The following is a 12,504-nucleotide window of genomic DNA, read 5'->3' as shown; positions in this document are numbered from 1 at the left end:
GCAGGGAGGGGTGAGGACGGAGGAGAGGAGAACAGGTGAGAGCACCCGGCCCGGTGGCCTCGATCTTCTGAGGCCCCAGAAAGCGGATTACCCTGCAAAGCCCCTCGAGCTGACTTCCCAAATCCCTAATTGTGCTTCTCTGTCACAGGGAGGGTTAACCCCACTTACATAAGGGCCAGGCCCCACCCCCTGTCCCCTTAACTCCATGATCCTTCTAGAAGCTTCACGCTCTGCCCGCTTCCCCTTGGGGACTAAGGCTGGACCAACCCCACCTCAGCTCATCCAGAGGTGAGCTCTGGTCTGCTGGGGACAAATAGTCCCCTCCAGGACAACACGGGCTTCCAGCTCTGTCCCAGGCAGGGAGGGGGCTGGCAAATGGGCCTGGGGGTGGAGGAGCAGGCAAGAAAAGGCTGCTGAGTGTGACCTTCTCAATAACCCCAAGAATAGTAACAATATCAACTGCACACACCATTTATTAGGTTCTTACTGAGTACCAGGCGCTAAAACACATTTCTTGAACCATTGTCTTTAGTTCCCCAACTACACCATAGGACAGGTGCTTTCCTCATCCTGTTTTACAGATGAGGAACTGAAGTTTGGACAGATTGAGTCTCCTTCTCAGGGACACATGGCTGGCCGGTGATGGAGAAGGGACTTGAACCTGGGTCTGCCTCTGCTCTCTCCACACTCCCTGCAGGGGCCTGGGGCTTACTATAAGGCAAGGATGTAAGACAGGTTCCTCCTTCTCTCTCCTTCCCACAGGAGCAGAGGCATTGCTGGGCCTGAGGTGGGAAGGATGGGCCTGGGAGCAGTGCAGGGTCTGGTGTGGCGAGAGGCCGGCGGAACTGTGAGGCCGAGTTCGGAGGGAAGGGGAGGCCCCCTGAGAGCCCGTGGCCAGGCTCAAGGTGGCTGTGTCCTCACCGGCTCTGGTCCTGCAGGCCTGGCTCTCCAGCTGGATGAGGAAAGAGCCTGCCAGCTCCTCTTCTGCCCCCTCACAGGCCTGAAGGAGACCCTCCAGATGGGGCTCCGGGCCTCTTTCCTCCAGGCCAGCCTCAGACCCTACGGGGGACGGTTCTGGGAGCGTCCTCTGTGCCAGGTGTCTGGGGACTGCTAGCCTTCCGGGGGGCCCGGATCCTCAAATCGTGAGCCCCAAGCAGTCCCTTTCCAAGGGACTGGAGTGAGAACCTCAGGGGGCAGAGCCAGATCTACCTAGGACCCAAGGGGAGTGTCTCAGGCAGGACCTGCACAGGCACAGACACACACACTGGCTACACACTTGCCTTTGGACCTGTGCCAAGCAGCTCAAAAGGATTTAAAGTCCAGCCAGCGGGGGTGGCTCACGCCTGTAATCCCAGCACTTTGGGAGGCTGAGGCGGGCAGATCACTTGAGGTCATGAGTTCGAGACCAGCCTGGCCAACATGGCAAAACCCCATCTCTACTAAAAATACAAAAAAATTAGCCGAGCGTGGTGGCAGGTGCCTGTAATTCCCACCTACTTGGGAGGCTGAGGCAGGAGAATCGGTTGAACCCAGGAAGCAGAGGCTGCAGTGAGCCGAGACCATGCTACTGCACTCCAGCCTAGTCAGCACAGCGAGACTCCGTATCAAAACAAAAAAAAAGATTTAAAGTCCTTGGGAGAAGTGGAGTCCACACCTCTCTTCAAGATGTGGCATGAAATGGTGAACAGCTGAGCACACAGGGCAGGAAGGCCCCGGCGGACCTTGGGCAGCCCGGGAACCAGCATGGGGTAGCAGGACTGACCAGCTCCCGGGGCACCTTGGTAATGCTGCAGGTGTGGCCAGTTGATCCCCTGTGGAGACAGTAAAGATTAAGAGGATCATAAACTGCGTGCAGCGGCTGCCCCGGGAGAAATCTCCTCAAGCCAGAGCCTGTGCTGTGAGGGGCTTCGGGACCTTGGGGCAGCTCCTGAGTTCAGACAGAGTTCAGGCAGGGAGACAGAGAGGAGAGGTGGAGACCCACAGAGAGACACAGATACAGGGAGAGAGACGAAGGCAGAGGGGGCTGCCAGGGAGAGGGAGGAGCAGAGAGAGAAGAGAGACGGGGGCACAGAGAGACAGAGGTTCATGGACTGAGGCAAAGGCTGGGCCCGGCTCAGCAACCCAGGCCTCCTGCAGGCAGGGAGAGGCTGCCCTGGAACACACCGAGACCGGATCAACAGCTCTGATGAGCTCCACAGTGGCTGCAGCTGCGCCTGCAGCTGGGGCTGCTTCTAGAAAGGAGTCTCCAGGCAGGTGGGGCCTGGGGGAGGATCCGACAGGTATGGCTTCTCCTGGAGGTAGGGTCGGGTCTGGGCCCTTGGGGAGCAGGATAAGGGCCAGAGGTTCGCAGGGACCATGGAAGGGGCCAGAGCAACTCAGACCCAGCCCCGCCGGCAGTGGGCAAGGGTGGGGTAGCCTGCGGGCAAACCCAGAATCCTAGAAACACAGTGGGGTGGGGATGGGGGATGGGAGTTGGGGGCGGGCAGGCCGCAGAGCCAGGACAGAACAGCCCAGTTGATGTGGACGGAAAGAACAGAGAAGTGCCCTTAGGGCTTAACAGCACAGAGGTCCCTAGTGGCGTTGACAAGAATGTTTCTGTGGGATGGTGGAGCCTGAAGCCACCCACAGAGAAGGGATGAGAGCTGGGAAAGTGGAGCTAGGGCTTGGACTCTTGCCGTAAATTGGCCACTGAGGGAGGAAAGAGGGCAGAGAATGGGGGTGGGGGCTGGGGTGTGGATGCACAATGAGGGAGACACTTCTCCGGATGGAAGAGTCACGCGTGGGTTCGTTCAAATGCGGGTAAGCGGGGCCTGAGGACTGGCAAAGGGACCTGAGGGAAGGAGGGGAGCGTGCAGCCCTGCCCCCGCCCAGCCCTGCCCCCTGCCCCTCAGGCGTGAGCCCCTCGCTCCAGTGCCGCGTGTGTGGAGACAGCAGCAGCGGGAAGCACTATGGCATCTATGCCTGCAACGGCTGCAGTGGCTTCTTCAAGAGGAGCGTGCGGCGGAGGCTCATCTACAGGTGAGTGCGGTGGGCCCTGCTGGGCGTCTGCCCCTGAGGGGTTCTGGAGGGGTGAGGGGGCGCTCAGGGGAAGAGGGGCTCGGGCAAAAATGTCCAAACCCATGGCTCAGGGCCCGGGAGGGACACTGACCCCTGGGGTCTCCTCTTCACCTGCAGGTGCCAGGTGGGGGCAGGGATGTGCCCCGTGGACAAGGCCCATCGCAACCAGTGCCAGGCCTGCCGGCTGAAGAAGTGCCTGCAAGCGGGCATGAACCAGGACGGTGAGGCAGGGGGCTGGCCCTGGGGGATGTGACAAGAGATGGGCAGCGGGACTGGTGTGTCGTCCTGACCCTTCCTGCCTCCCCAGCCGTGCAGAACGAGCGCCAGCCGCGAAGCACAGCCCAGGTCCGCCTGGACAGCATGGAGTCCAACACTGAGCCCCGGCCGGAGTCCCTGGTGGCTCCCCCGGCCCTGGCAGGGCCCAGCCCACGGGGCCCCACGCCCATGTCTGCAGCCAGAGCCCTGGGCCACCACTTCATGGCCAGCCTTATAACAGCTGAAACCTGTGCTAAGCTGGAACCAGAGGATGGTAAGTGGGAGAGCAGCTGAGGGCACAGCAGGGCTTGGCTTCCCGGGTCACAGCAGGGCTGCAGCGCCCCACCTTGATCCTCACTCCTTGGGGCCCCAAGCACTCCCTGCCACTTCCCGAGAAGCAGGCGCTAAGATCACAACCTCCTCCTCCAACAGCTGATGAGAATATTGATGTCACCAGCAATGACCCTGAGTTCCCCTCCTCTCCATACTCCTCTTCCTCCCCCTGTGGCCTGGACAGCATCCATGAGACCTCAGCTCGCCTGCTCTTCATGGCCGTCAAGTGGGCCAAGAACCTGCCTGTGTTCTGTAGCCTGCCCTTCCGGGATCAGGTACGGACTGGCCTGCCTGCTGGGGAGCTAGGCTGGGCTGGGGTCAGGCGGCCCACTCGAGTCAACCAGACAGGGCACACACATCCCCATGCCAGTATGAATGGAGGTGCACACAGCTTGGATGGTGATGGCTGGGGACACACATACCTCTCGATGGCCGGGGTGCATCTCAGGGATGGTGACGGTGGGGGTGCATGCATCTCTGGCACAGGGATGATGGTCGGGGTGCACACCTAGGAGATGATGGCCAGGGACCTACAGGGCCCGAAGGTCTTCTAAGTTCTAGAAGACCCTCAGGCCCTGCAGACATTCGGTGGGTGACAAGTGGCCTGCACACCCTGAACAGGCTGAGTGGCTGACTCTAGGCCCCCTTGGAGCACAAGTGCCTATGACTTCAGGGCTTGCATTTTAGTCCAATCTCTCCAGCTCTGGGCCATCCCTCTCGGCTTCTAATGGGCAAGCAGATCTTTCAGGAAAACTAGGAGGAGAGGCATGAGGAGGGTCTGAGGCCCTCAGCCAGTCCGTGTGCTGGGGTGGAGCAACTCAGAAGAGTCAGGCCACACCTCTTGAATACGCTCAACTTAGGACACTCATGAGGCATGTCTCTGAGGCTGCCCAACTTCCAATGGCTCTGGGCGTTCCTAAATGTCCCAGCTGCAGCGCTGGATGGAACCCAGACAGTGTCTCGGATGGTAGGCAGCTGAGCCGGATGGTGCCAAATCCCAGAGCTCTGGGCCTCTGGCTGATGTCAGGAGAGTATTCTTGGGTCCCAGGACAGCACTTCCATTCCTTGGGTGCCTGAGATGGTGGCAGAGGCTCTAGACTGAGCCAGAGAAGCTGTGTGTCTGCCATAACAGGCACCCCTGTCTGAGCACAGGTGATCCTGCTGGAAGAGGCGTGGAGTGAACTCTTTCTCCTCGGGGCCATCCAGTGGTCTCTGCCTCTGGATAGCTGTCCTCTGCTGGCACCGCCCGAGGCCTCTGCTGCCGGTGGTGCCCAGGGCCGGCTCACTCTGGCCAGCATGGAGACGCGTGTGCTGCGGGAAACTATCTCTCGGTTCCGGGCATTGGCGGTGGACCCCACGGAGTTCGCCTGCATGAAGGCCTTGGTCCTCTTCAAGCCAGGTAGCTGAGTCTCTGCCCAAGTCTTGAGTGGGAATTCTGGTGACTTCCATCTGCCTCTCACTCTCCCTCCCCCACCCCCATGTGTGCAGATGTGTGTAGGCCTCTATCCTGGGGGGCGGGAGGAGAGTGGTGAGGCTGGACACCCTTCTCCTTGGGGCCACTCCTGGTTGACTGTGAGGGGACAGGGCAGGCTGGGAGCCCCTGGGAGACCCTGAGCCCCAGCTGGAGCCCCTGGTGGCTCCTCTGGCCCTGGCAGAGCCCACCCCACAGGGCCCCATGCGCATGTCTACAGCCAGAGTCCTGGGCCACCACTTCATGGCCAGCCTTATAACAGCCGTAAACCTGTGCTAAGCTCACTGGTGCTGCTTCTCCCTAGAGACACGGGGCCTGAAGGATCCTGAGCACGTAGAGGCCTTGCAGGACCAGTCCCAAGTGATGCTGAGCCAGCACAGCAAGGCCCACCACCCCAGCCAGCCCGTGAGGTGACCTTTGCATGCGCCCACCCACTCATCTGTCCCTGCCCTCTAACATTTCCCTGCCTCTCCCACACCCTCCCAGGGCTCACTGATTAGACAGCACAAGGGTCTCAGTTCAACAGCATACAGCCAACATCTACGGTGTCCCAGGCACAGTGCCAGGCCCTGGGAGTGGGGACCAAGATGTACATAAGGCAAAGCTACTGCCTTCTAGAGACAAGTGGCAGTGACCTCACTGAAGACACAAAGTGCCCTAGCCAGGTACTGAGGGTTGCGTGAATCTGCAGGAGACAGAGACCTCCTGGCATGGGAAACATAAAGCAGAATTGGGAGGGACTTTGCGGAGACAGGGCTGGACTTGAAAGGAAGAAGAAGTCTAAAAGAAAACATCATTTGCAAAGGGAGAGAGGGGCAAGCACGATATGTTGTTAGAACAGGAGCCCACCTTGAAGGTATAACAGGTTCCCGCGAGTGAGAAATGGGGAGAATAAGCCAGAAAAGTACCCCCGGACCAGCCCGTTCAGGACTTTGAATGCTAGCCAAAGGCCACGTCTGACTTGGTAGGCAGAGGGCAGCTACTGCAGGTTTCCAAGCAGAGGGTCATACACAGGGCTGGACCTCATGCAGACTGGCATGGCCATGGGTACAGAGGATACTACTGGGAAGGGGATGGCAGCTACTGCCACCTTCCATGTGGTTCCATGGAGTTCTGATCTTTGGGCATGGCCGGAGGGAGCAGAAGGGAGACTGTAGGAGTTGAAATGGGTCAGACCTGGTGTTTGGATGAAGGTAAGGAATGAGGGAAGAGGAGCTCTTTTGGAGAAGACGTTGTTAAAAAAATAAAAAGGAAAACCAGGAGGAAAGATGGTTTTGAGGGAAGATGATAAGGTGTTTTGTAGGTGCACTGAGCATCCTGTAGAGATGCCAAGCACATGGATGGCCCTGGCTAGGTTTGGGGGAGAGTTGCTGCAGGCTGAGTGTGGCTGCGCGAGGGTGGGGCAGGAGCCAGTGCTCTGGGACTACGCTGTTTGGCCCAGCACAGGCAGATGTCATGGAGCCTCAGCAAGGTTGGAACACTTGGCCTTCAGGCATCTACTGGCTATTTTAGACCATGTTATCTGCATTCTTTGGGGCTCCCGGCAGTTTCTTTCTGAGGAAGCGAGCTAATATGGGCATCCTTGCATCACCTCTAATCCAAGAAATGATTACAAGGAGAAAAGGTAATTTCCTTTTAAGAAAAGCCACAGTATACAAAGTATATGCCATATAGCACAGGAAGATTTGTGCTGCTTATGAGCATAGGGAGAACGCTGCTACTACTAAGACTTGACTTAGCATCTAAGAGTGGGTATCAGAGACATTCAGAAACCAGCAGCCTTTCTCTGCCAAGTTTCTGTTGGAACCAACTCCCAGAGATGTCCTGGCATATTGGTTATGCATCAAATTTCAAAATGCTGATTAAGATTTCCTATGTCCCTTTTATAGCGGTTCATTGCCTGCTACAAGCGAATTGAGCGTGAAGATAGTGGTTTGGGGTTCTCTAATCCAGCATATTATTTCAGTTTTTAAAAACTGCTACACCCAGGAAGAAACACAATTACTATCACCCCGATATGCACACAGACACTGAAGCGAAGTTCCACGAAGTAATTCCTACCCTTACCTTGTACAATTTACCTGATATTTCTCTTTTCTTTTTTTAGAAAAGGCTGATTGTGACCCACTGAATTTAATTTCAGACCCACTAAGTGAGGCAATACCTGCAGTTTGGAAAAACATTCTCTAACTGACTTTATAGTTATTTCTTCTTCCACTCTTTAGATCAGAAAAACAGAAGCAGGGAAGGCAGATGGGAGGGGTATATGACTTGCTCAGTGCTGCTCACTTGGCACTAGCAAGAGAAAGGAAGGCCTTAGGTTGGCAAAGCAAGTCCAGCAGATCACTGAGTGGTGGGGAAGTCTTCCCCGAAATTCATGGTGAGAGGAGCATGGGACTGCCCAATGTGGAGTAGCCTCCTTGATGCTGGGTGTTGACCCTGGCCATCAGACCTACCCAGGGAAGGTTTGGTCCCCCCATCTGTCTCTTGGGGCTTCACCATCCGTCTTTTGTGTTGTGGACTCCTGTTTTAGCAAATAGTTCTTTTTTTTCTTTTTTTTTTTTTTTTGAGACGGAGTCTCGCTCTGTCACCCAGGCTGGAGCGCAGTGGCGTGATCTCGGCTCACTGCAAGCTCCACCTCCCGGACTCATGCCATTCTCCTGCCTCAGCCTCCCAAGTAGCTGGGACTACAGGTGCCCGCCACCACGCCCGGCTGATTTTTTGTATTTTTAGTAGAGACGGGGTTTCACCGCTCTGCCTGCCTCAGCTTCCCAAAGTGCTGGGATTACAGGTGTGAGCCACCGCGCTCGGCCAGCAAATAGTTCTTATTTAAAACAATAAACATTTTTTTGAATGACTATCTCAGTCACCAAAATTATCCTTCAACTTCAGGACATTTTCAGTGATGGCTATCATCCTAGGTGGTATACAGACAGGAATTTGTATTCTTATAAATATATTCTTATCTATTAAAAACTAATCATATAATTATACTGATATATGAGATTAATAATAATATATTCATATACAGGTGCTCCTTGACTTATGATGGGGTTACATCTGGATAAACCCATTGTTAAGTTGAAGCTACTGTAAGTTGAAGATGAATTTTCAAACATAACCCATCTTAAGTCAAGGAGCATACTGAATGCTTATCACTTTCACACCATGATAAAGTCGAACCATCTGTATAGAATTAATATAAATTTCACTTTATAATCTTTACATATAATAAACAATGTTTACTCATTATTTTCATTGCACTCCTAAGCTAAATGGGGGGTGGCGGCTCACAATGGGTCAAGGTAGGTGGAGGCAACTCCTCTGGTTAATGCAGCTTTTCTTTTTTCTCTTTTTTTTTTTTGAGATGGAGTCTTGCTCTGTAGCCCAGGCTGGAGTGCAGTAGCGGGATCTCGGCTCACTGCAACCTCCACCTCCCGGGTTCATGCCATTCTCCTGCCTCAGCCTCCCGAGTAGCTGGGACTACAGGCGCCCACCACCACGCCCAGCTAATTTTTTTTTTTTTTTTTTTTTTTTTTTTTGAGACAGAGTCTTGCTCTGTAGCCCAGGCTGGAGTGCAGTGGCATGATCTTGGCTCATTGTAAGCTCCGCCTCCTGGATTCACGCCATTCTCCTGCCTCAGCCTCCCAAGTAGCTGGGACTACAGGTGCCTGCCACCACGCCCGGCTAATTTTTTGTATTTTTTAGTAAAGACGGGGTTTCACCATGTTAGCCAGGATGGTCTCCATCTCCTGACCTTGTGATCCGCCCGCCTCGGCCTCCCAAAGTGCTGGGATTACGGGCGTGAGCCACCACGCCTGGCCTGAATGTGGCTTTTCCTTGAAATTCCTCCTGACCTGCTCTGGGGACCTCATCTCTCCTCTCCTTCCTCCCCTGCTTTTCCTGGGAGGGCACCGCCCCAGGGACTAGTGCTCAGAAGCTGGTCGTAAAACTGATGGTGTCCTCTCTCCTGTTCAGGTTTGGGAAATTGCTCCTGCTCCTCCCGTCTTTGAGGTTTATCACTGCAGAACGCATCGAGCTCCTGTTTTTCCGCAAGACCATAGGGAATACTCCAATGGAGAAGCTCCTTTGTGATATGTTCAAAAACTAGTGGGGGTGGAGGTGAAATGTTTCCAAGCACTCTGGAAAACAATCTACTGAAACAAAACATTCGCCTACTCTTTCCCCAGCAATTCCTTGTAGGTGTGTGTACCCAGCAGAGATGCACACTGAAAGATATTGTAAGAATATTCATAGCAGCTTTATTCATAATAGCCCCAAACTGTATATTGATGGTAGGATGAATTAACAAATTGTGGTATATTCATATAATGAAAAATAATTTAAAAATGAATTACGGATACATGTGGCAACACAGGTAAATGTCACAGACATAAAAGTTGAATGAAAGAAGCCAGGCAGAAGTTCCATTTATGCAGAGTTCAGGAACAGGCAAGACTAACTGACAATAATAGAAGTTGGAATAGTGGTTACTTCTGGGTGGCGGGGGATTGATACAGAGGGGGCTCATGGGAGCCCTCTGGTGTACCAGAAATGTTGATTTTGATCTGGGCAGTGGTTTCACAAATGTATTCATGTGTAATAATTCATTGAGGTGTGCACTTTGTTAGACCTCAATAAAAAAGTTAAAAAAAAAACAGAAAAATCAGTGTGATCAAGGCTCTCCCTTTGAGGACACTGAAGGAATGAGTGCAAGGTCTTTGAGTTCCATCTGGGTTCCACTGCAAGTCAGAGACCAAGTGCAATGAATTCAAGCTCAGTGGAAAATCTCCCATAGAATTCAACCTCCCAGCTTCTCTCCAGATGGCATCCCATCATCCGCAGCATCCCTCAACTTTTATCTCCTGTCTCCTTACTCATCTCCTTCCTAAGAACACCTTCCAACTCAACATAAGGCAGCTACAGGTACTTTTTGTGAAAGGGACTCTTCATCACTTCTTAGGTCCTTATGGAAAGATACAGCCCAGACAAACCTCATCATTTTCTGTTTCTCTCTTTTTTTTTTTTGAGATGGAGTTTTGCTCTTGTTGCACAGGCTGGAGTGCAATGGCACAATCTCGGCTCACGACAACCTCCGCCTCCCGGGTATAAGTGATTCTCCTGCTTCAGCCTCCCGAGTAGCTGAGATTACAGGTATGCACCACCATACCCAGGTAATTTTGTATTTTTAGTAGAGATGGGGTTTCTCCATGTTGGCCAGGCTGGTCTAGAGCTCCCGACCTCAGGTGATCCACCTACCTTGGCCTCCCAAAGTGCTGGGATTACAGGTGTGAACCTAATCCTTTTTGAAGATAGACCCAGATGACTGTGAAAATAATATTTTAACATGTTAACATAGATCAGGCAACGTATATATTAGTAGCAGGCAGTGAGCCGGGCTCTTTTTAAATTGCCATTTAATCCTCAGATTAACTCTGAGGGAAGAGCTAATTTTCTCCATTTATAAATGAAAAAACTGATGCTTAGAGGGGACTCAAACCTTGGTGTGACTCTACCTAATGCTGCTTAACTCTGGCACCACCTCTTTCCCACTTCCCCTTCACTTTTGGAATGAAAGACTGAACAATTCTGTTGCATTTTCTGCTTTCAAAGGATAAGTGCCTGAAATCAAGACAGAAAGGGTCATGTGAGAAGTCTGAGAAATCCTAGGGGTTCCCTGTCCTTTGGCTTGTGTTTGAATTCCCTGGCAGAAATGCCCTGTCTACTCAGGAACTCAGAACAGCTAGGGCTGGTGCCAGAGAGGAAAGAGTATGGCAAATGCTGCCCAGCTGAAGCCCTTCTTACTTCAGCCCCCAGGCTACTTCAGATTCTCTCCAACTTTTGAAAGTATCAGAGTGGCCTCAGTTAATCGGTCAACTAATGTCTCTAATGCCATTATACAGTCCAATTCCCTATCAAAAGTTTTATCCATACGAGCTAAGCCCTGAGCAAAGCCACCTTAGTAAGACACATGGTTGAAATATGACATGACCAGCCCTGCATATTTATCTTATAGTTTGGCTTTAGAGGACATGGTAAGACTGCAAAGGTAGCCTGCTGAAGTTCACAGGCTAGCATCTGGGATGTGTGAGCACAGCACATCTACATTGGGAAGGAGATTTGAGGGCTCTCCAAGAAGTCTTGGAGAATTAGAGGAAGTACGTAAGCTGGATTGTCTGCTGTCAATCTGGCATCAATACCACCCCCTCCCCCACTTCTAAGGGCTTTTCATCATTGCAGAGATACCAGGAAGGAACTACATTTCCCAGAAACCCTTTCCCCTAGGATTTGCTAATGAAAGGCACTCACAGGAGATTTTTTTCCCCCTAATGCCAAACTGATTAAATTTGGCATTAGGAAAAAGAGAAGCCATTTTTCTTTGGAGATACTGCAGCCGTGTTGCAGGAAAATAGATTTCATAGCAGCCTCCTGGCTAGAATTGCACTAGCTTCCAGGCAAGCTCTTGAGAACTCTGGAACTTTTAGCTGAGATTTGTGTTGGCTTTCTTGACCTGTGGGAATATCTCTGACCTTTGTTAGATCCTAATTTCTGTACTAAGTCCATCTCACCTGGAATACAAAGTGGCCTCTGTTCTCCTAACCTGGTACAGCTCTCAGCATGTCCCTAATATGGTACAGCTCTCAGCATGTCTTACAGACAAGATTACAAACTCCTGTTTGTAAACCACCTAGGATGATGACAGCCATTATTCAACTTTTTGTTGTAGATTGGCTCTACAGAAATTCTGATGAGTAATGGCTTTTTCATTGCATTTAGGGTCCTTATTAGGAGAGGAGATAATTTGAAAGCTTTTTTTTTTCCCCTCAATGCCAGAAATCTCTTTGGCTATGAAGCACCACAGAGGTAGTCCCTGTGGGACTATCTGGGCCTTTCTTTTCAAATAAAGCTAGTTTTTAGATTCACGAGACACTTCTCTACCCACAAGGGGGAATTTCACGGTAGGAAGGGCAGGGAAAGACTCAAAGATGCCAAGAAGTGCAACCTCATAGTCAAACCCAGGTATCCTGGATGACTAGTCTCTATCTGGTGGACATCACTGGTGTTCCCCACTAGAATGCAGGCTCCACAGGGCAGAGATCTGTGTTTTGTTCACTAACGTACCCTAAGCACCTAGGACAATGCCTGTGGGCGCTACCTGGAAGTGACACACTCCTTGACTGTGAGTCTGAGATACCTACAAGATTCAACAGTCAGATATTACATGTGCTTTATCTACTTTCATGTTTATATCTCTGGCTCTAAGACACTGTACTGCCACCCATTCTAGGGGCAAAAGCAATTTAAAAAACAAACCACACCAAAGCTCTGGTCACTTTCTAACTTGCCTCTCCTTACATACCTTTCTGTTCTCAGGTCTTCATAATCAC

The 12,504-nt window shown here is 52.1% G+C and overlaps 1 protein-coding gene across 1 annotated transcript; it reads left to right on the top strand.

Moving 5' to 3' along the window:
• Positions 1 to 1,822: 1,822 nt before the first annotated feature.
• Positions 1,823 to 9,620, top strand: NR2E3 (nuclear receptor subfamily 2 group E member 3). Its single transcript, XM_055277908.2, has 8 exons — positions 1,823 to 2,279; positions 2,892 to 3,018; positions 3,175 to 3,278; positions 3,365 to 3,586; positions 3,745 to 3,920; positions 4,798 to 5,044; positions 5,421 to 5,526; positions 9,095 to 9,620. The coding sequence occupies exons 1-8, from the start codon at positions 2,186 to 2,188 to the stop codon at positions 9,225 to 9,227; spliced, it is 1,209 nt and encodes a 402-aa protein (XP_055133883.1). The 5' UTR covers positions 1,823 to 2,185; the 3' UTR covers positions 9,228 to 9,620.
• The last annotated feature ends 2,884 nt before the right edge of the window (positions 9,621 to 12,504 follow it).

Source organism: Symphalangus syndactylus, chromosome 5 (genome assembly GCF_028878055.3).
Source record: "Symphalangus syndactylus isolate Jambi chromosome 5, NHGRI_mSymSyn1-v2.1_pri, whole genome shotgun sequence".
Taxonomy (NCBI): Eukaryota; Metazoa; Chordata; class Mammalia; order Primates; family Hylobatidae; genus Symphalangus; species Symphalangus syndactylus.
Note: the sequence above shows the minus strand (reverse complement) of the source record. Positions and strands in the feature narration are given on the sequence as shown.